Source organism: Semicossyphus pulcher, unplaced genomic scaffold, assembly GCF_022749685.1.
Source record: "Semicossyphus pulcher isolate SPU_LCO1_2020_fin unplaced genomic scaffold, fSemPul1.0.p SCAF_17, whole genome shotgun sequence".
NCBI lineage: Eukaryota > Metazoa > Chordata > Actinopteri > Labriformes > Labridae > Semicossyphus > Semicossyphus pulcher.
In genome coordinates this window covers 6,658,096-6,680,264 of record NW_027211681.1, presented here as the reverse complement: position 1 = coordinate 6,680,264, position 22,169 = coordinate 6,658,096, and the positions used below count along the sequence as shown (strand labels likewise).

The window sequence follows — 22,169 nt, the reverse complement described above, 5'->3', positions numbered from 1 at the left end:
TTCATAACCAGTATAAAAAAACCTCTAAGGAGCTTTAAAGTAATAATCTCAAAGATTTTCATGTAAATAAATGTCTGTTAAGTCACTACCTCTCGCCGAATGAGGTAACACAATGGTGATTGAGCCTTTCCATCACCCAGCAGTGGTTGGTCTGCCAGAGAGGGTAGGCGGAGCTAAGCTGCTGCTTTTCCGGGCTCTGCAAGTGTTGTGAGTAAACAGTAATCTACTATGGCTGAACAAATGAAAAGAAAAGATCGATGACTACAGATACAACTTCAACAATAAGTGAAAATCCAAAGAAAAAGAAACAAATTTGATGCTCAGATAAAGGCAAACCGTCAGCAAGGAAAATGTTTCAGATATGAGTTTATCCTCTAAAATGTTCAGGTTTCAGTTATTTATTAAGATTAAGGTTTTTTTCTCCTTTCTAAGACGATTAAAATCTTAAAACCGCCAGTGATTTTTTCAGGGGAAACCAAAATGAAGTAGAAAAACTAACTTCACAGCAGCCAGCTTCAAAAGTAAAATACTTCATAGACAATGCTGTATCAGTATCAACAATCTAATATATATATAACTTACAGAGACACTTTTCTGCTGCAGTTTTTTGACTACATTTGACTAATAATTCATATATACTTTTACTGCAGCTCGATTTTGAATATAGAACTTTAAATTGTAAAGAAGTATTGTTTTTTATTGTTGTACTGCTACCTTTATATAAGTTAAATTTAAAATACATTTGACTTACGCTGAATTTAAGTATTCTACAATCCCAGAAATCCAACAAAGTTCAAATTTGTTTACACATTGCCGATGTGAAAAACGTCGTATGTGGGGTCTGAGTTTTCACCCTGCTTTGTCTTTGTTTTAGCAGCTGTGTTTGTATCGCAGCAATTTAGAACATTGAAGCTTTCCCATGTTTATTTTTCTCAATCAGATAATGGAGGACTTACCCTGTAATCTGCAAAGCTGTATTCCAGACATTCTTGACGCTAACCTGCTGAGCTAATGAGTTTCCACACAGGATAACAACCATTTTATTAGTCTTTCAAAACTTTACTGTTGATATCTTGGCACAAAGTGGGATTCCTTCTTTGTTTCCTTTCCAAACACTATGGTGAGAAGGATAATGAGGTTATAAACTGGATATTTTCCATACACACAGGAATGCCTCACTTTTGCCAAAACCACCAGGATGATAAACATTCAAGACTTTAAGAATACAGTTTTCATATCATTCATATGTCTTGAATGAACCAAAAAAGTCTTGAATATCCTCTTGTTCTTTGAGCATTAAAAATGACAAAGGTTGAGAAAGAAAGGAGAAGGGGAAAAAAAGGGTTCAACCTTATTACTCTTCAAGCAGGGGCTTGTAGTTTTTGTTTGACTTTGGACTAAAATAGAGCTTTAATCTTGAGGTGGATCCAAACTAAAAGGTGTTATCATAGGCATTTAAAGGGACTCAACCCTACACTTGATTCTTTACTGTTGAGGTGAGATGCCACTTAAATCTACGGGCTCTAAAGAACAAGGTTCCTTTTGGCTTTTGGTCACTGATTGCTCAACCAACTTGGTCATCACATGAATTACTTAAACTAAAATTGGAAGTTGAGCGTGTCGTTTCAGTTAAAGTAGCTGCAGTTCAACGACTTGTTAAAAGGCCCATTTGATTCAGGCACCAGCCAACTATAGACCATTATCTAACCTTCTCCTTTTCTCACAGATCCTTGAGAAAGTAGCTACCAAAAAGTTGTCTGACTTTCCACAAAACAGTGGTTTAATGAAAGATGTACAGTCAGTCCACCGTTGTCCAACATTGCACACAGAAAGCACGGGTGAGTGTTACAAATGATCTTTTGACTGAGAACTTGAGGCATTTGACACAACTGACTACAACATCCTGGAGACTGGAACACTCAATTGGCTTATAAAGAACTGCATTAAGCTGGTTAAAATCCTATGTATCTGATTTATCTAGGTTTGTAACTATTAATGATCTCTATGCGTGCCAAAATTAGTCACAGAGTTCCACAGGGTTCTATCCTCGAACCGGTTCTATTTATCTTAAAATGCTTCCTTAAGGTAATATTTTCAGGAAACACCTTTATGCAGATGATCCCAAATTATACTTTTTAATGAAACCAGATGAAACCAATCAGTTCTCTAAAGTTTAGGACGTAAAGACCTCGATGATTGACAATTTTACGCTCTTATGTTGTATTTGACCAGAATATGTTCTTCAACTCCCAAGTAAAAAAAATGTCATGGTCCCCCATTGCAATAAAATCTTCCCACCTGCAAAGCTGTTAATGGTGAGGCAAAAACTTATAGTGCCCTTTTACCCCTCTAGAACATTACTCTCAAAGAATGCAGGCCCACTTATTCCATTTTGAGGGCCCTCTACATCACTTTCAGGCAATGTAACTCATGAACATGATTTAACTACGGAAACTGGCACATGGATTTTTACTCAAAACCTGGTCTTTTTCTCAAAAAAATATGCAAGTAGTTTTGGTGCATATGAGACGAATGGTAAAAAATGTGCATTATTAATTTAGACAAAGTTGTTAGAGGGCTCCAGCAAGGGAAGCCTAGGGCTGTAGAGCGACATTAAGGGGCACCTTGCTTCCTCCCTTCAGTCAATACAAGTTTGTGTCTTTGAGGAAATAAAGTCACCTAATGACAATTAAGCTAGCTTTATTAGCCTCTAGCAATGCTAACCACACAGTCTTAAATGAATGGTGGAACCTCACAAACATGGAGAAACCGTACAGCTAATGAAGTGTGAGGGTTATTCTGTATAGTAAAATCGTACTGCTGCTGAGTGAGTGTACTGTTAATGCTGTATATTGAGCTGCAAAATGATTCGAAACAAGTAGTAGTAGTTGCATTATGTGATTTATATTTATACATTTGTTAAACCTATGTGTTAAGTTTCACTTTACAAGTGTATCCAAGTTTAAAACATGGATGTGAATAGTAGTGCTAGGTGTATGCTTTCTATGGTGATATTTTACTATAGACTGATGTTAGATTTCAGATGTTGAGAGATTCTCAAGGGAACTGTAGATGTTGTACTAGTATCCATATTATTAGTATGTGGGTATCCTGAAAAGACAGTTCTTACACACACGTCCATTTATCTTTCATTGAAATATTCCGTTTGTTTTACACCTAAACCTCACGTGGAACACATTAACCACGTTTGTTCTGTAGGAATGTGTAGGCAGGATGGCGTGTCGCCTCACATCTGTAGGAGTGCTTATTTAGGGTCTGCTCTTCTATGAACGATTAACCGATCAAAAACACACACATACTCTGTTGCCCCAACCATTTTATCTTTAACCACACAGACCTGCAGTCTCTGCTTATCATCGCTGTCTGACACAGAGTCTGTTGTTATGAGGAGTTCAATTAAGGCTATTAAACGTGCTGTTGACATCTCCTCCTTTCTGGGTGAAGGAGGTCATGAATTCATGTGATCTAAAGATCCAGGAAATAGAGCTTGTGGGCAAGACACAGTGATAGCGTGAGAGGATGGCACCTGTGCACTTCAAGGATCTTTGAAGAGCTGAGTCGTGTTCTTACAGGCCTTTGTCCCCGGGGGAGAGAGGAACAGGAAGATCTTAACGTTTTTGATATTTATTTTTCTTAGATAAAATACAGTATTTCACTGCTCAACTACCAGAAAACTATGTCCAGTACTTGTTGTAATTACGATGCAGTATGTAAGATGCATTTATTGTGCTGGTTATGCTTATGTAATACTTTCTTTTTCTATCACAGAACCAGAGGTGTTCATGAACTTGATACATAGTGTATACCTTTCCTTAAACGGGCATGTTGTGACATGAGCCTTTTCCCATCTGTTATATCATCACTCAAAAAAAAAAAAAAAGCCATCGGAAACTGTCATGCGTAGATTGCAGGTTGATAGTAATGGGTGTATAAATGTAGCTGTACCTGATGTTTTTCAGGTAATGTTGTGTATAATGTATGCATGTACCTCTGGTTATAAAAGGGGCCAATACAGACTGGAGTAAGGCATTTCAATGGAAAAGGACAGTGTTACGACCCAGCTCGTAGGGGGAAAGGGAAGCAACATAAAACCAGTTGTTCTTGGTAAAATAAAGTTATTTATTAACAAAGAAGTGTGATCGTTTTATAACAAACAAAAAGTGAGGCAAAAATGAACAACTGAAAAAGACCTGTGGGTGCTGATCAAATCAAAAAATAATTACAACAAAAAGAGGACTCTAACCTAGAGCTAATACCTAATCTTAACTTGAAACAACAAGTGAAACAGCACCCCTGCACCTAGTATGTGTAACAAATGAAATCCTAACCAGTGTGTGATATGTAAACTAAACTAAACTAATCCCTGGCCCAGTCCAGGTACCATAAACAATTGTCTCAGAAACTAGTTCTGAATAGAACATACACAGTTTCGACAATATTGCAACGAACGAGAGGCACAGGGCACAACGGCGAGCTGAACTCTATCAGGATGCTGCCCCCGAATGACGATTTGGCCTTGTTCTTAAAGGGGTGGTCGGCTGCTGCTCTCCTCTGATTGGGCATCGCTCTGGGCCGACGTCAATCTGTCTCATCCAGCCAGCAGCACAGGTGAAAAAGATCAGCCTTAAAGACGTGACTCCCCAGGCAGCTACACACACACAATCAAACACACTCCAACATAATTAGTCACACACATGGGGAGGTGATCACGTCGGTCTGCGGAGTGAAAGCAATAAAGGTTAAAGTCAGACACAAAGTAGTGCCAAATAAAGAGGCTTTCTTACTGAAAAGTGAAACGCGGTGAATTATTCAGATATAGCATACAATTGTAACCACTGTTGATTATTATTTGGGACGTCCTTATAAGTGGATAAATTACATATGAAATTTGCAGCGTTATATAGCCTAGCTTCAGTGCTGGTACTCCAGACAGTTTCTAAACACCGAGGCCGTGCTGACCGGCATCCACTGTATGTAGTACACTTTCTGTAAGTATCTCACACAACCCCACTTCAAACAAACCGAACTATCGGTTTAAATGATACAAAAACTGAAGGCTATGACAGAGAGATTTACAAAACTGAAGATGGTACATGAAGTAAACACAACAGGGGGAACCCCTTCAAGGTGAGACAAGACCTGCCCACCCTGTCGGGGTTCCATGTCGCAATAACCACCTGCTCACTAGACATTATCCCTTACTCAACTCTCCAACACCAACAAAAGATTATAATGTTTGCATTCTTTACCCGGCTTTATCCTTTGGTGTTCCACAAGGCTCAATCTTGGGCCCTTTTCCTTTTCCATGTTGTTTAATGTATGTCACAGAATATAAATAGTTAAGTGATTAAAATCAGATGCCATCTTTGATGCTAAAAGATACCACCATCTGGGAGGATTTACTGTAGTGGATTACTCGGTTTCAGACATAAAAAAGTATATCCAAGATAAGCAACATCTGTGTGTCTCTTTGCATTAACTCCTTTAATCTGTTATCATCTGTAATTAATGGAGCCACATGGAGCAAGCAGAAGTTGTTGTTTACAGTCAGTGTCACTCACCCAAAATATTATGTCTCTAGAAGGTTCTGCAAGCTGAGTTTTTTATTAAGTGGTTGCATGAATAGGAAGTGGCGGTTGCCTGAGACCAACACCAACACGTTTTAGTTTTTTTGAGGGAAATGTGCGTCAGTAGGACTACAGCTGTAGAGCTGAAAAATTTAGGTAAATAGGTATTTTAATAGCCATTTTCCATAATTGATTAATCATTTAAGTTGTTTTGCCACAAAATCCCCTAATATTTGATAGTTTTACCAACTCTAATGTGAGGTTTTTGTTACTTTTCTCAGTTTTATATCATTATTTAATATCCTACGAACCACTTTTAAAGTCATAACCATGGGCTCGCTGGAATAGTAAAAGGCACTTTTCACTGTTGTCTTAAGTTTTATAGACCAAACAATAAAATTTAGATGAAAATGATGATCTGCACTGCAGGTTAACTGATAATGCAAATTATCGACTCTTGCACCTTTGCAGGTATATTCTTATCACTATTTACACAATCAAATTTAAAGAGACACATGAAACAGGAAAATTGCTTGAACACATAGATTTTATTTCTTAATGAATATTACATTAAAGAAAAAGTTCAAATGAGTTAATAAACAAATGCAGCCCACCATTATACCATGGAACTGCAGCATTTCAAAGTGCTTCATTAATACAATAATATTGAAAATCTATTCAAACTATAAAGTAAAGCAGAAAATTCTTCAGAAATATGTTTCCTTCTATGCAGACGACATTGTCATAATTTGGTTTACTTTTGCAGCAGTATTAATTTTCAATAAAAACAGATTATTTTTTTCATCATCTTAACATTTTATTTTAACTTTAGTAAGCACGTCCAAAAGTTGAAGAAATAGATTCAGTCCGAAACACTTAATGTAATTTGATCGACTGCAGATTTCTGAAGGTACGAGGAGGAAAGCTTTACTTCTCCATGCTTCTTCACACCTTCACCGGCATCTGCAAAGTCAATTAAAAGCACATTTAAAGCATGTTATCAGGTTAACACATTATTCCCTCTGATACTTTTTTACTACATATTCACACCTATTCTCATTTTTAATAAACATTGAAGCATTTCAAGTATGATACAGGTGTATAAGTATACCTGGCTTGTCTGTGTGGGCTGGTCCTGCTGGAGAGGTTGCAGAGGATCCTGGGACGGGATGGGGTTGGCGTCAAATGCGGGAATCTAAAAAAAGAAAATTCATACTTTTAGAAAAACTGAAAGAAAATTGAAGAAATGCTGAAAATCAATCAAAAAAACCTTTAAAGGAAAATATATAATAAGTATATATATGATCTTTTTTTATGTCTATATGTGTATTTTCTTCTCTTACGTTTGGGATTTGGGGAATAATCTGAGGTGGATGGTCAAATGGCAGCACCTGTGAAAAGACAATTAACAGTGATGAGTATATTATGATACATAACAATACTAACAGAAAAGTAAAAAGCATAATGAAGAATAAATTAAGTTGTCTTACATTTGTAATCTGAGGGACGTTTGTCATGGGAGGAATGTTTGTGAGTATCTGGAGCAAAAGCAGAAACATTCATTAATTACTTAGTAACAAGTGAAAATTATTTATTATTTGTTTTGTGCATTACATAATAAACAAGTTTGCAGTGTTTACCCTTTGCTGGTAGAAGTCATAGGGGTAGTACTGCAAACACAAGAGCCACAAAATGTCAATAAATGTCGATCCAACATGTTATTTCTCTGTACCACACGAGCTTATGAAGAATAATTGAAGTGTTTTCACACCCATTAGTGTCTGAAATCTGAAAGGGGGCAATAAAAACAAGGTGAGGATAAAAAAAAAACACTTACCACTTCCACACTCTGTCTGCCTGGTGGCTGAGGAATGGAGTACTTGATGAAACCGTGGGAGGGAAAGGGCTGCAGAAAGCGAGAACAGAAAAACAAAAGAAAAATCAATGAGTAGTAGCGAGCGGTGAGGCGATGTTTTAACAGGTTCTCTTTTTTTAAAGATTGGTTGCTCCTGTCAAAAAGTGCTCACCTGTGCTGTGTTTGATCCAGCTACACCACCAACAGGTCGGTGTGGGTAGAGCTGGAAAAGGGAGAAATAGACATAGATGGAGTGTAAGCACATGGAATTGTTATTAAGAAAGGAACCATTTCAATAAAAAGAGAATAAAGAGTTATACATACAAATTCCACACTGTAACCACCGGGGAGAGGTTGTGGCAGACCCTGAGCAGCCGTGAAGGGAGTTTTCACCTGAGTGGATGTAAAAGGGGCAAAATTGTCAGCAAAAATGATTACAAAGCATATTTCTGCTGTGCTGTGCTCTCAAGGAGCCTTCTTCTCTCAAGTGTACCACATATATTCGTCATAGTAAAGCTAAAACCTTTGGCGCAGAAGGTAGACAGCACTCATGATTACCTGTGAGGGGGCCACCTGTTGCCTGGTACCTGCATAATGAGGCAGGTACTGAAAGAAGGACTGAAAGCGAAGGCAAAAAGAGGAATAGGTCAAAGAAACATTACATGTTTGCTTAAATAGAGCATATAAAGTCATGAGAGCAAATGTCTGCTTCTTTAACTCACAGGTGCAGCAGAGGCTGTGCTAGCCAGACACAGGCAGAGGATGGCAAATTTCATTTTTGCTTAGATTACCAGAGTCCTACAGACACAGACGGTTCATCAGACATTAATAAAAGTCCAATACTGGAAAGTTGCTGTTGCATTTGAACTCATGTTGAAGTTCTTCATAACTCACCTTCTGTGATAAAACCACGCAGGAGAGGATGATGGATGCTGATGGTGGAGGTGATGCCAGTCAATGGTATCTTCCACTGAGTTTCTCTAGACTTTTATAGGGCGCCAGCTAACCTGAGAGCCAATCACAGCGGACAGCAGTGATGTTGCCCAATGAGTAGGTACAGTGAAGTTGTCTAGTCTCCGGCTTTACTAAATGACCAGTGGTCAAATCCACTTTCTGCGTAATAGCAGACTGTGTGAGATTACACTGTCTAGAGCAGTGCACTGCCATCATGACAGTTTTATTGGTTCTATGTGACCTCAGTGTGGATATTTAAAAACTGCAATACTATGTTGATTATTTATGTACATTTAATATGAAATGTCATACTGTTTGTTTGCAGACGCTTGCATGTGTGTGATATTTTAAAAGCCTGAGAACGGGAGGTTCAAAGGACTCAATGAGATCAGAAGGAGTGTGGACCAGAGGACAGAAAATATTTCGTCGTCCATGATGTTTCAGCTCGCATCATTTTATTGAGTTTTTCTCTGCCTGCGTTTTAAGCTACAACTTGCATAGAATATGACAGACTCATATTATATATCACAAAATGCATTCATGGTTTACTTTTGATTGCACAGCAGATACATGAGAATAAGATTACAACTGGGTTAAGCACATAGGTATATTTTATACACATGCATACAGCAGTAATTTAAATCAGAGAGTGTAAGAGTTCTTTTATTTGGCGCATAGGAATAAAACATTTGATTGAGGAAACAAGCAGTAAACATGCAGCGACTTAAAACTTAAATAAAAACACTGATATTTTATTGCAAAGCATCTTTTTTATTTCCAACTTTTTCCACTTTTTATTCCAAAGCAAAGCACCCTCTGCAGAGCACCACTTCTCCCTCTAAAAATGCATTGCACTATTTTCTTTTCAAAGGCATGATCACACCATATTTGATATTCTTTCGCAAACAGCAGTGCTGGCGGGTCATCTTTCTGCAAGGTAGGCGGCTGGTCTTACTGCGACGTTTAACTGAAGTGGGAAAGGAAGAAAAGTAGTTTTGGTAAATGCACACAAACCTTAGAGTGTGCAGACGCAGTTCACTTCAGTTCACATTTACCTGTCTTTGCACAAACGTGTGCACATCCTGCTGACTCTGACTTTCTTTAGTCGTCGTCGTCGTCATCATCTCCGAGGGGTGCGGCAGCCTGAAATGACAGAGGATTTCTGATGAGCCAATCAGAAACAAACATCATCTCTCAGGTGTCTGCTAATGAGTCATCGCTACACAACACCTCAGCAAAAATAGCTGGAAGACTGCCTGTGATGTAATACCCCTTCATTAGAAAGGATCCGCTGTCCTCACCACTACCTGGATTCAATTCAGCTTCCTACCTGCAGCTATCTAAAGCATTTATTTTACATTGAAGTCAATCTAACTGTTTGACACTGACAGGTCTGACTGATTATTCAATAAACTGAAATAGCTTAAAATGCAGATCAATTATCATTCTTACAGGGGCACTGGCAGCAATGACGGGTACGATAGGAGCTACAGGAGCTGCTGGAGCTGCAGGGGCAACAGGAGCAACAGGGACAACGGGGACAACAGGAGCTACAGGGTCAACAGGAGCTGCAGGAGCTACAGGGTCAACAGGAGCAGCAGGAGCTACAGGGTCAACAGGGGCAGCTGCAGGAGCTGCAGGGTCAACAGGGGCCGCAGGAGCAGTTCGCGTATTGAAACCAAAGGGGAAGTACTGGAGGAGGGGAGAAAGTAAAAAAAAAGATAATGAGTTCAATAAAATCTCCCTCATTTTCCGTCAGAACAATTAAACTCGGCGGGCACTTACCACGTCCTTGGTCCTGCCGTTGGCCTGGAGGATCTCCTGCTTGATGTAGCCCTGGACATTACGATGTAAACACACGCAGGCTCACACAAGCACTCAAAAACCACAGCACCGCACGTATAATCTGTGCTCTCTGAAACTGCCCTGATATTAGACTGTATATGCTATTAAGTATCTTCATTCAGATGGTAATGTATGCTTTCGATGCATCTTTAATTAAGTGCCTGCAAAGTGCTGCATTCACACATACACATCAGAAATATACTGTGTCACTCACAGGTCCTGCAAGAGGCCGTCCCTGGGCATCAACCGGGAGCAGCTGGGGGTGAAAACAGTCGGGATTATTGTACAAAAGAGAGATGATTAAATACAAAGAGTAAAAAAAGGCAGTAAACAACAGAAATAAAATCTTACAACATCCAGAGAGTCAGGTGCGGCTCCAGCAGGAATAGCCTGAATTGCCTGCAGAGATCACAGAACTCTTAATTTGAACCTTTAGATGAGGAAAAGCAGCTAAGTACAAGTAAAAGAGCAATCAGCAGAGGCAGAACCATCAGTGGTGAACACATAATAGCAGACCTGTGTGCAGAGCTTATTCTGGGATGTTTGTAAAATGTGTCTTTTACTGTGGTTTTTGAGTGTATGACATGATTCACATCAGCAGAGCTGAGCAGCGTCTTACTGTACCTCAGCCGGAGCGTAATGGATGTCGAACTCCATGTACATCTGCGGCTGAAAAGTGGAGAAAATACTGCAGAATCAACGGCATGCAGGTCAGTGTCAAATCTATAACTCTGACAAACTTTAATTGTTGAATATTATTCAGTTGTAAAATATCAAAGATCTCCTTAAAATGCTCAGAAAGGGTTTCTGCTATCTGCTAATAATGTGACATGATACAAAATTCCTAAACAGATTCTCCGAAGGCCTTCAAGTAAAATAATTGTTTCAAATATTTAGAGTGAGCAGTGCTGAGACAGAAATAAAGGACAAAGAGGGTTATTTCTTACGGGAGCACAGACGGCCATCCCCAGGATGCAGGCAGCAACCAGGATGAATTTCATCTTGCTGCCAAAGAGAATAATCTTTAAGTTAATCAGACAATATTTACTGCATCAGATGAAAAAGCATTTCAAAGCATCGTTATTTCAAATGTTGTGTGATATTAGTTACATTACCTTTCCTTTATGGCAGCACACGAGCACTGGAGGTTTGTAGAGGAGGGGTGTGATTACCGGGGAGAGATTTACTCCTATTTATTTGCTGAAGGAACAAAAGGGCGAGCAGACCTGTGACAGGTTTTGGTGAAATGCCAGAAGCTTTCACTTTTTTTTTTTTTAACGATGACAAAATTGGCAGCTGTATCTCAGCGAGAAACCTTGTAATCCATTTTTGGCTTGAACGCACATTAATCACATTTAATCCTTCGATGATGTGTTTTATCAGGTGCCTCCTTGCAACATCGTGTACTCCAAAAAAAAGGGGAAAAAAAGCTCCTGCTTAGATAAGGAGGTAGAGGTCGTAATTCAAAGCTTTTTAAACATTATACTGCATTTTTTTTATGTTTTTATTGACATGACAGATGATCACGACACCCCTTTTTTTCATTATTGATGAATAGTTTGGGCTATAAAATGTCAAGATCCAAAATGCTTATCATAATACTATACTGAAATAACATCTTTAAGTGGCTTCTTTTGTCCAACCGACAGTCTGAAACACAGACTCATGAAAATTACAAATAAAAGCAGCAAATTGTTACATTCAAGAAGCTGAAAAAAGGAAATGTTTCACGTTTTACTTAAAAAAAAGACTGAAACGATGATCATCAATTATCAAAATAGTTGCCAACATTTTATTTAATTTGCAGCTCGAGTGGTCGTTGTAAATATACTTATAATAGATAATATACTGTGTTATAAATGCTTCCAACATGCTTGAGGCCTATTAAGACTTTTGCAACTCAAACTCGTTCACCTTTTGTCGAACACAAACAGATTTATCGGCTGTGGTGAGAAGTAAATCAGTGGCGGCCTGTAAGAACAGAGCTCAGACAGTCACTTGAATATGAGCCTGCGGGGACACTTAAGTGCTGCACTTCGGTCAAAATCCATTAACGGTGAAGAGAAAAAGGTTTCTCAGCATGATGAATAGACAAGCTCGCACATTATTCTGTCACCGGGCAGAAAAACACTACAATTTCAGGCATTTTAATGAGTCAAACTATGATTCTTTAACGCGGGGGAAGTAAATATGGGTTCACAACATAGACGGCACAAAGGCGGTAACCTCCAGGGCGGAAAATGAAGCCACCACAGACGCGGCAAAAAACTGCAATTACTGAGTGGCCATTAGTGGCTGGTTCGAGAAGTGAGTCAATGGTCATTATGTGGTTTTGGTCTCTCTTGGTCATTTCCATATTCAGGACACCTGAGCAGGGGGTGACTGTTCATATAACTCAACTGTTTACACTATATTAAAGCTTAAAGCTCTACATAATAAGGGAAGGTGTTATTCTGAGTGACAGGTGGAAGGTTTCACCTCATCTAATGCAAGTCAGTGAACCTCTTGGTTCAATGTTTGGGTTGTTTCAAGCAGATACCATGTACTGTATGGCCTGCTGTGCGGTTACTTGTCAGAACCCAGGAGGTTTGTGTTCCAGCTTTTCAGTGATTGAACTGACTTCCTTTTTTTATTTGTTTTCACGTATTGGCAGCTATTGGTGTCTACGCTCACTATAATTGCCTTTAAAGCCCTTGCAGAGTTTCACATACATTGATGTATTCATGGCGGCGCCTGTGTGGGAGTCAGGATTGTTGTTTCAGTTTCGCTCACGCCTCGCTTGCTGTCAAACCCGAAATGTTTGTGACAAGCAGTAAGTTTGCCTCCTTCCACATGCTCTCTTTAGCTTCTTTAGTTTGAACAACTAACATCAGCTACGACACCGAAAAAGAATATGTGTGGAAAACAGTGACTAACTTTCAAGTTAGCTAGCTAATAAATTAGCCACGGGCATAGCTTTGATAACTTAGCATCTGCCATCCCATCTAGCCTCTCTTTCTCCTGCCACACGTGCAGATATGGTTTTTCTAGCTCAGTGACGTCACAGTGGCAACTTTAACTTTTGATACAGCCTGTTAAACCTTCAACCCAAGGCTAATTCATTAGCTAGATATTTAGGCTACATAGTTAATGACAGCTGATCAGAGGTTCTTGAATAAAGGGGCTAACAGAGCTTTCAGAATGTAGCTAGCTAGCCCGCTCCCACACAAAGCTGGAGTATAGAGGGTCTGTATGGAGGGTCTCTTAGTACATTACACCACACAGCGAGCCATATGTCAACAGCTGAGATGCTAAGTGACTGCTTTAGCTTCAGCAACACCTAGAGAGCTACAGAGACCAATCAAAGCAACCACAGCCCTGATGATACACAACTCAGTATATTTTAAACTGGTGAGTTTTATAAAATATTCATCCTATTTTTTGTAGCAGGCTGAAAACTTTTTCTTATATAATAAATGATCTTATATTTACCATAGTGCCATCCATAGTTATATTTCCCTTGATAATAACCACCCAATATAGCAGTTTTCTCTTTTAGCTCTGTAGCTGGTTTTAGCATCTTTAACTCATTCATTTTGGTTTTAAAGCTCCTAAATGGACTGTTTTGGTTCAGACTCATTATGTCATCACTGTTTTTGGCAGCTGCTCTCACCGTCTGAAAGCCTCCTGTGCTCCAAAGCACCACCGGGAATAAGACAGACAAAGTTAGCAACCACCTGTTAAACATAATGAAGTGTTATGCAGCTAAAGAACCAGATATTTAACTCAGGAGGACGAGGAGACCAAAACAAAAAGCGAGTTAAAGAGTGATTATTGCAATTTTATTGATCAGGTGGACAAAACAAGACATCAAATGAATGTTTGTGCTCCTCTGTGTCTGCTGGATTTAAATATGATTATATGTCGGTGTTTGTACAGCTTGTTGTCAGTGCTCCATTGGGACAAAAAAAACAGATTGCAAAATATGAATACTTAAACTAAAATCCTGAAAACAAGCAAAGAATATACACCAATATAAAAGGGTAAACAATTCCAGTTAAGCAGGCTTGATCTGCAGTGGAAGCTAATGCATACGAAGCCAACTCTTTGTTCGCCTACTCACGTCAACACTAATGTGCTGTCGTTTTATTCTCTACATGTTATGAGTTATCTCTGCTGTTGGCTGCTCCCTCACAACGCTTCCCTGTGTGGGTTCAAGTTCGGCTTGAACAGGTGTTTGGACAGTGCCCGCCGCCTGCGTCGGACCCTCCAAACCAGCAGGGACCCCGTTAGTGTTCGGCTGCAGCCCCTGAGTCGTTGCGATTCCAGCTGACGAGGTCTGCACAGCTGGCACCGTGCTTTGCTGTTCTGGGGTTTTCAGCCCAGCGGCTGGGTTCACGGGCTGAACGGCTCCTGCAGGGGGGCTTGTGAGTACAGAGGTCAGGTACACACCCAGTTGGCGTGTGTTAGCTGCTATCTAAAACAAAGACAAGGGAAGATGCTGTAAGAGTCGAGGCAGGAAGGAGGGAACAATTGGACCATTAATGGGATCACTGAGTTCACTGAGCAGATTGTTTGAACAGGCTGCGTGACAGATTTAAGTCTTGGCTGGGTTACCTGGAGCTCCTCTGAGCTGAGGCTGCCAAGCGGAGAGTTCTGGTGAAGAATGTCCAATAAAACACAATCAGATAGACAACTTTATAAACAGACTGAGCATTATTCAGGATTGAATGTAGGTTTACAGGGGTTATTTTACATTTACCATAGTTTGCTGGAGCATGTATACAACTTGGGGATTCTGTGAATGAAAGATAGACAGTCTGAGTATAAATACACTTTTACGTTCAATAAAGTTTTGCCTCTTTATACATAGAACATGTTCTGCTGTCTGATTCGAGTTAGAGGCACCTGTTGCTGCTGCATTGGCTGAGGTGCATTCACTGAGGGAGAAGCCCCAGAGGGGGTTTCTGCAGGTGACACCGGACTGCTCTGGGGTTGATTTGCTAAAGTTTGTGGAATCATCTGGAATCCATACGGGGAAAACTGAGGGGGAAAGAGAAAAATAACATCTTACATTTTAAAGGACCAATATGTAACATTGACAGCTAGTATCTTAAAAGGGTACTGCAGTCCAAATTCAACATATTGGAGAGCGTTATCGCCCCACGTCCACTCCTCCCCAGATTCGGTGGTTCTGACCGTGGTCAGAAAGCACAGGGGAGACTTATCGGTCTGCCCCAGGGCCGAAGCTTCCGCTAGACACGGGAGCGCGGCTTCAGTCTTGAGGAGTACGTGGCTTTATTACACACACAGCCTTACTGTACAGTCGTTCTGTTATTTTCAGTTACCGATAAAACTCTCAGCTGATCTGCTCCGATCCCCATTCACTCTCGTAACTCATGCGCACACACTCACTCCCTGTCTCTCTCACTCACTTGCTCCACCACCCGCACTGAGCTATTCCCAAACAGAGCTCAATTCTAGTACAACGGGAAGTTCACGCAGGTTGCCAGGTTGAGGACACTGAACCTACTCGAGCGCAAGCACTTTGACAATGACAAGCAACGAGTCCTGTGCGCCAATTTGTTTTAACCCGGGGTGACGAAATGGGCAGTGGGCAGGATCGCGCAGGCCAAAACACACACAGACGCTCCGCACCGGCCTGTACATTTCAGGAGGAGAACATACTGGCTGCAGCGTTGTTGTCGGAGAAGCCAGTAATTCAATTTAGCATGTTTCCGTAATCTCTGATGACATATCACGGCCATTTTATGATAAATTCCAGTAAATATATTACATATTGTTCCTTTAATATTCGTCTAAAGTTTCTGCACAGAGACAAGACAAAACTGCTCCCTCACCTCTGCTATTGCAAACATCAGACAATTAGACAAGTATTGCAGTTACAATATCCCTTGTGGCAAATGAAACAAACATGTTCAAGACAAAACAGGATTTATCTCTTATCTTCATAGTCATAAATCAAGTTGCAGATTGGGGCCAAATAGGGTTGTCTTAATTTCCACAACACTGTCTGTTCTGGCTGTGTCATATATATCGTATACAGTGTGTGCTGACAGCTAAACCAGCAGTGTGTAAATATTGTTAAGACCCCCCCCAGGTGAAATCCTTCAAGTACCGTGTAGTTGGGAAATAAATATCTAGTATGCACAGACAAGTATATGCAGAATTGCCTGCAGTGCATGAAGAGGTTGGTCTTAGAAAATAAAAACAGGGTATTTAATAATGTTAACTTACCATTTGATTCGTATAGGGTGATGAGAACAGAGGAAAGTATCTATAAGGAGGGAATACCTGGAAAGTACAACAAAAACATGAATTAGTTAAATTTTGATTAACTAAACAGTGTCTCTGGGATTTATGTTAATGCTGTATCAAAGAGAATAACTCATAATGACATTAAAAATAGCCTTCAATCAGAGTTAATGATTGCTGTTAATGTTTTTCCGTATGTTCCTACCAGAGGCTGCTGTGGGACTGACGGCTGGTTTGCAGGAGGTCCCTGAACACTTGGCTGCATAGGGATAATCATTGGACTGCCCCCTAGTGGATACCAGGTGAAGAACTGTGTTGGAGGCAGGAACTGGGGGCCACCCTGGGTCTGGGATCCCGGCTGCAGGGGGACGCCAGGCTGTGCTTGCACCACCTGAGGGGAAAGCGGGGCCGCCGTCTGAGCGTCAGGATTCTGGTTTGTGGCTTCAACAGGTTGAACAGTTTGAGCCTGAGTGGTTCCTCCTTGTGAAATTTGAGGAGTAGGGTCATTAGGAAGGACCTGGGAAAAAAAATCTTTGTCAAACAGGATTCACACAATGTGAAAATACCTTAAGATAACATCTCAAGTATTGTTGTTGAAGTATCGTCGATAAGTGAGCGACTTACTGGTGCTGCAGAGCCCATTATGGTAAAACATGACAGCAGGATTAGGATGAGCATTTCCAAAAGCAAAAACAAGAGGAAAATCGATGCGGTTTGAATTGATTCCCACAAGATCAATGAGCGGAAAGAAATGTCCACTGAGAGCACTTAGAGTAAATACAATGACAAGCTGTGAGAGGGGGCATTGACTTATGCACGTCTCTCACAGCCAAACAACCAATGACAGGACAGATGTGACAGACATGTCAGGGGGGAAAAAACAGACAAATTCAGCCTAATTTTCTGGCGAGAATGAAGTAATGAGGTGTAATAGCCTGAACTTTCCTTCAATTACAATGCTGTAATGTCTACCCAAATGAATAAACAAACCCACAAGAACCAAAGTGTTGAGGTTTTCCTGTTACTCAGAGCATTTGTGGGTGCGGCTGATGTGTCAGTGTCTCACCGTTGTAATTATGGTCATAATATGCTTAATCTGCAAAGAAACTATAAGCAAAAACTATGTATAAGGAAGCAGCACGGCGGTGCAGTGGTTAGTACTGTTGCCCTCACAGCAAGAAGGCTCTGGGTTCAAACTGCTGGCTGGGGCCTTTCTGTGCCTTTCTTTGCATGTTCTCCCCGCGCCTGCTCGGGTTTTACAACTGGTCCTATAGCTTCCTCTGCAGTCCATAGGCAAGTTAGGTAATGCGTGATTCTAAATAGCCCATAAGCATGAATGTGTAGGTGAATGGTTGTCTGTCTCCATATGTCAGCCCTGTGATTGACCTATGACCTGTCTAGGATGTAGCATGCCTCTTTCCCATTCCCCTTGCAACCCTATAAGGATAACTGGTGTAGGTAATGGATGGATGGATGGATGGATGGATGTTTGGTTAATAAGGAAAACATTAAGAAATGACGTTTCAGTCATGAACCCAGATTTGGAATCAACATCTTTATGAGCTGCAACAACCAAAAGAGGAGCTTCCACAGCTCTGATTGCAGTCTTGCATCAATATGAAATTGTTGTATCTCTAATAAACTACATGGCAATTTAAAGAGTGCTTCGGGCAGACATTTAGAAACAAAATAAAGCATGCAACATCAATAAAAATATGTAAATGTCACATTCAGGGTGAATAAATGCATTAAACAATCAATTTTACTTATTTTATATCTCAATTTTATTTGTGTGGACTAAACTCTTACTCTACAGTTGCACAATGACGCATATGTACCTGACGCCCAGACACAAAAGGGCAAACCGATAGTCGAGTGTTTGAACATGCACTTGATGTCTTTCCAGCTGGACCCAATCAGCGTTTGCAAGTACACACAAGTGCACAAGGTGGCAGACTAAAGCTCAAGGCTAAGAGACAAAACAAACAAGATTTTTCACTGTCAGTCAAGAATCTTAAATCCATCCCAGAAATGCAGTGCATACTGTAACAGCTGGAGATTTATGACATGTGTGACACAGACTGGGATATGTTGCACCCTGAATTGTAACGACCCCTTTTCCAAATCAACAAGATAACATTAAATGAATATGGATTGTTCTTATGTGTGTGGAGGCCGCGGCATCCTGGACAGGGAATCAGTAAATTGCACGGTCAATGGTATTAGACACTCACTCTCATTCCTAGCTATGATGCTTAACTCAGATGGACAGGAATGTGAATCATTCTTACATGTTAGTGTGCATTTTTTTATTGGAATATTGTCAGGTCATGTCCAAATTATTGTAAAGAATGAAATGAACATGGCTTTTAAATGTATTTTACTTAATAGCTGTTTTTGTGTATGTATGTTAGAAATCTCTCTATCTGCTTCCTACCTCATAAAAGTGAATGTTATGCTGCTATATGTGTGAATTTCCCCTGTCTCATTTTTATCTACATTATTTAAACATAAAAAGATTAAAATAATCTAAAATCTAAAATAGTACTTCAACTTTTCACTGGGAATTACAATAACTGTGTGATCAAATTAACAATCCACTAAGTAGGACCAAAATTGATAATATATTAAAAATCACTGATAGTTCTACCACCGTATACTGTGCGCGCTTCTACCTCTAAAAATGTTTGATTATGTTGTGCTCTGTATGCACCGTGTGTTTTTTATCATTTCTTTGCTGCTGTTCAACACCTAACATTTCCTCGTTGTGGGATTGGTTTGGCACAAAACACAAACTGAGTTGTAAAGATTTGAGTCATTTGCAAGGTGTTCTACACAGGACATTGCAGTTATGTTTATCATGGCTGAAATGTCAGATTTGGTTCATATCAATGATTGTATATAAAGATACAGTCTATGGTTCATATGAGATGCCTGTAGATTACAATAAAGATGAGACCTTCTTTATGCCAATTTTATTTTTCAGACCCCTCATGAAATAAAAACAATACAACACACAATTATTCAGAGCAGGATTCCACAGTACAGATTTTCATAAACCCCCGCCACAATGTCTGCAAGTTGAATAAACATTTCATCAAACTGGGTAATAAGATTACATTCATAATAAGTGGTTGTGCAAAGCGCATTGTTTTTACACAAACATAGCACGCAGAAGAACTATGATTAATATGCATCAAGAAACATATTTGTGAGGCTGTTGCAGTCGTACAAATTTATGTCCAAGTTTCTATGTAAAAATGCAGCTCAGAGTTTTCAGTGCCGTGCGGTGGATGGGACTATTAGTGAAAAGGCTGCGTCATGGTAAAAGTACAGTGGGGCAGACTTCACTGATGAAGCAAACAGTCAGGTATTATGAGCTCAACTCTCATCCCTTTCTAAAGCTGTGTTGATCCTGGGATGGGGATGTGTGAGTGGATATTACACTGACGTGCCGTCACCATCCCCGCCACAGGTGTCTCCACCTCAACAGAGCTCTTAATTACAGCCTGACAAAGTGCCTGAACATGTTCCAAAAAAATAAAAGTATATCACCACTTTTTTTATGTTCTTATATGAGCTATGGCATAGAAAAAAAGAGACAACAGAAAATGTGGAAAAGTTGCTGAAGCAATACTGAAATGTGAAAACATGTAAACAAACAAATTTTTATTTTTATAAAAGTAAGAAAATGCAAAAACACACACACACACACACTTTAATATCATTCAGTCCCTTTCTATTGTTGGGGAATTAATTAAGTATTTGTATCTGCTTTTCCTGCTCTCAGATCAGAACACTTCACCCATTGTCTCCTCGTGGGACGGTGGTTAAAACATCTGTGGTCTGGGGGGTCTGTGTGGTTGTAGCCAGGGTTGTGCTGGTGGTGGTTGGTTGTGGAGTTGGAGGAGGAGGAGGAGCAGTAGCAGGCGATGGCTGTGGAAACAGTATCTTAATGAGGTCGATAATTGAAGGAGGAAGCGTCTGGGGCTGAACCACCCGCACCTGGACAGAATAAACACAATAAAGCAATTTTTAAAGAATGAGGTTTTGCTATTCTCTCACTTCATTTTAAAATGTTAGGATGAATGTAATTCTTACCTCCTCTGACTCACTGCTTTGTTGATTAGCACTCATGCTCGACTCATTACTGTCACTGCTATCACTGCTACTAGAATCACAAATCTGCCAAATAGCAAATGAAATACAAGGTTGTTTTAAAGCATTAATTCTAAGTCGGCAAGCAAAGTGTCTGATTTAAATGTATATACTTACAGCTACAGGAAAAATGATCAAGCTGAAAATCATCAGAAGGAGAAACTTCATCTTGCACTGCAAACTGTAATTCAGGTCCCTTGATAGTCAGAGCCGCCTGTGTGCCGCAGTGGAGTATGAGTGTAAACAGCTTAATTATGAACAACACATTAAGCCTGTGTTCGCTACCTTCTTTCTGCTCCCTTCAGCAAACTCCATTAGCTTTTAAACAGCCTGTGTGCACACACACTAACAATTTAAAGGTGTGTAACTTCCTGTCAGATGTGGTCGGTGTCATGGCAGCCTCTGGAGACAAAACCTCAAAAGGCGTGAACACAATGTTATTACCCTACTAGACACTTTTTGTAACAGGCCCACATCCTGTTAATAATCCTGATAGACTTAAAGTGTTATCTGACACATGCTGAGCTGAATTTAACATTAAGCCCAATTTGTACAGCTAATGGTGCGCACACACACACTCACAGAGAACATCGCATTACAGATTTATTTTAAAAAGAATGTCAAATGTTTGCTGTCAAAGTCTTGTTAGATGTGCTTGGAGTGTCTGTACTTGTGAAACTGTAGGCCTAATACCTATTGCCTAAAGCTATATTTCCCCCGGCAAAACAATACTTGCTCAATTCTTTCCAAATACTGTAATCATCTTGTTTGCTCATGGTGGACCTCTTTTATTTCCTTTATAGCTGTCATTAGCTTTTACGACCTGTTGCAAGTGTCATCCTGAGATTTTATCCCAGACTACCTAGCCTTTTAAAGGGTTTTATTTCCCAAGATTGCAAAAATCAACACATATATAGTAACTGATACTTTAAAGCGGTGGAAAAAAGGAGTGATTTAAATAGAAAAGTGTTCAGTATTTTATTTTGTCAGAATTGGAGCTTTAAAGATGAAAACACAATTTGAATGATCATGCCCAGTGTACTCTCAAATTAGTCTATTTATTAGACTAAAAGTAGTTTTATTAGACTGAAAATTCACATCTGCTGTAACAAACCTTGTTACAGCAGATGTGAACTGTGAAACTATGATCATTTGAATCATTTATCCTCCATCTGTAAAAAAAAATGTTGATAAAATAAAAATGTAAAATGTAAAAGTGCAAACCAAAACATCAATCTGGCTTATTTATATATGAAAAACTTAATATATTCATGTTTTTAGTTTCACATACAATTCCAGTGACACGAATGATGATGACTGTTGACCTTCGCTTCTTGTTTGCAATTTGATCGGTGACTTCATATTGTTGCAGGTCTAAATGTGTGCAACAGCATGAACTAACGTTATTCTAACTCATGTTAGACTTTAGCAGTGCTACAGTCGTTTTAATGTACAGCTGAATTATGTTATAAACCCACATGTGTATCTTTTTTTTTGGATTGTGATTGTTTTGG

At 39.7% G+C, this 22,169-nt stretch overlaps 2 protein-coding genes and 1 long non-coding RNA gene across 3 annotated transcripts; all 3 read right to left on the bottom strand.

Moving 5' to 3' along the window:
- Window positions 1–6,533: 6,533 nt before the first annotated feature.
- On the bottom strand, window positions 6,534–8,219 carry scpp5 (secretory calcium-binding phosphoprotein 5). The gene is made up of 10 exons (XM_069665441.1): window positions 8,166–8,219; window positions 8,002–8,061; window positions 7,768–7,836; window positions 7,616–7,666; window positions 7,426–7,494; window positions 7,229–7,258; window positions 7,079–7,126; window positions 6,932–6,979; window positions 6,700–6,783; window positions 6,534–6,551 (listed from the first exon to the last, which is right to left on the bottom strand). The coding sequence occupies exons 1-10, from the start codon at window positions 8,217–8,219 to the stop codon at window positions 6,534–6,536; spliced, it is 531 nt and encodes a 176-aa protein (XP_069521542.1).
- Window positions 8,220–9,072: 853 nt separating this feature from the next.
- On the bottom strand, window positions 9,073–9,930 carry LOC138594212 (uncharacterized). Its single transcript, XR_011308437.1, has 3 exons — window positions 9,850–9,930; window positions 9,453–9,540; window positions 9,073–9,364 (listed from the first exon to the last, which is right to left on the bottom strand). It is a non-coding gene; the product is annotated as an uncharacterized lncRNA (long non-coding RNA).
- A 17-nt stretch (window positions 9,931–9,947) lies between these two features.
- On the bottom strand, window positions 9,948–11,381 carry scpp7 (secretory calcium-binding phosphoprotein 7). Its single transcript, XM_069665440.1, has 8 exons — window positions 11,358–11,381; window positions 11,190–11,247; window positions 10,867–10,911; window positions 10,594–10,641; window positions 10,457–10,498; window positions 10,183–10,233; window positions 10,006–10,089; window positions 9,948–9,974 (listed from the first exon to the last, which is right to left on the bottom strand). The coding sequence occupies exons 2-8, from the start codon at window positions 11,241–11,243 to the stop codon at window positions 9,948–9,950; spliced, it is 351 nt and encodes a 116-aa protein (XP_069521541.1). The 5' UTR covers window positions 11,244–11,247; window positions 11,358–11,381.
- Between the last annotated feature and the right edge of the window lie 10,788 nt (window positions 11,382–22,169).

Bases quoted from the DNA above. Each gene is read 5' to 3' on its own strand.
- scpp5 (XM_069665441.1), bottom strand. From the start codon at position 8,219: ATGAAATTTGCCATCCTCTGCCTGTGTCTGGCTAGCACAGCCTCTGCT. The intron at 8,062-8,165 runs GTGAGTTAAAGA...CTTCGCTTTCAG, and splicing joins GCACAGCCTCTGCTGCACCT to TCCTTCTTTCAGTACCTGCC. The intron at 7,127-7,228 runs GTAAACACTGCA...CTTTTGCTCCAG, and splicing joins ATGACTTCTACCAGCAAAGG to ATACTCACAAACATTCCTCC.
- scpp7 (XM_069665440.1), bottom strand. From the start codon at position 11,243: ATGAAATTCATCCTGGTTGCTGCCTGCATCCTGGGGATGGCCGTCTGT. The intron at 10,234-10,456 runs GTGAGTGACACA...CGTAATGTCCAG, and splicing joins GACGGCCTCTTGCAGGACCT to GGCTACATCAAGCAGGAGAT. The intron at 9,975-10,005 runs GTAGCTCCTGCT...TTGACCCTGTAG, and splicing joins CAGCTGCCCCTGTTGACCCT to CTCCTGCAGCTCCTGTTGAC.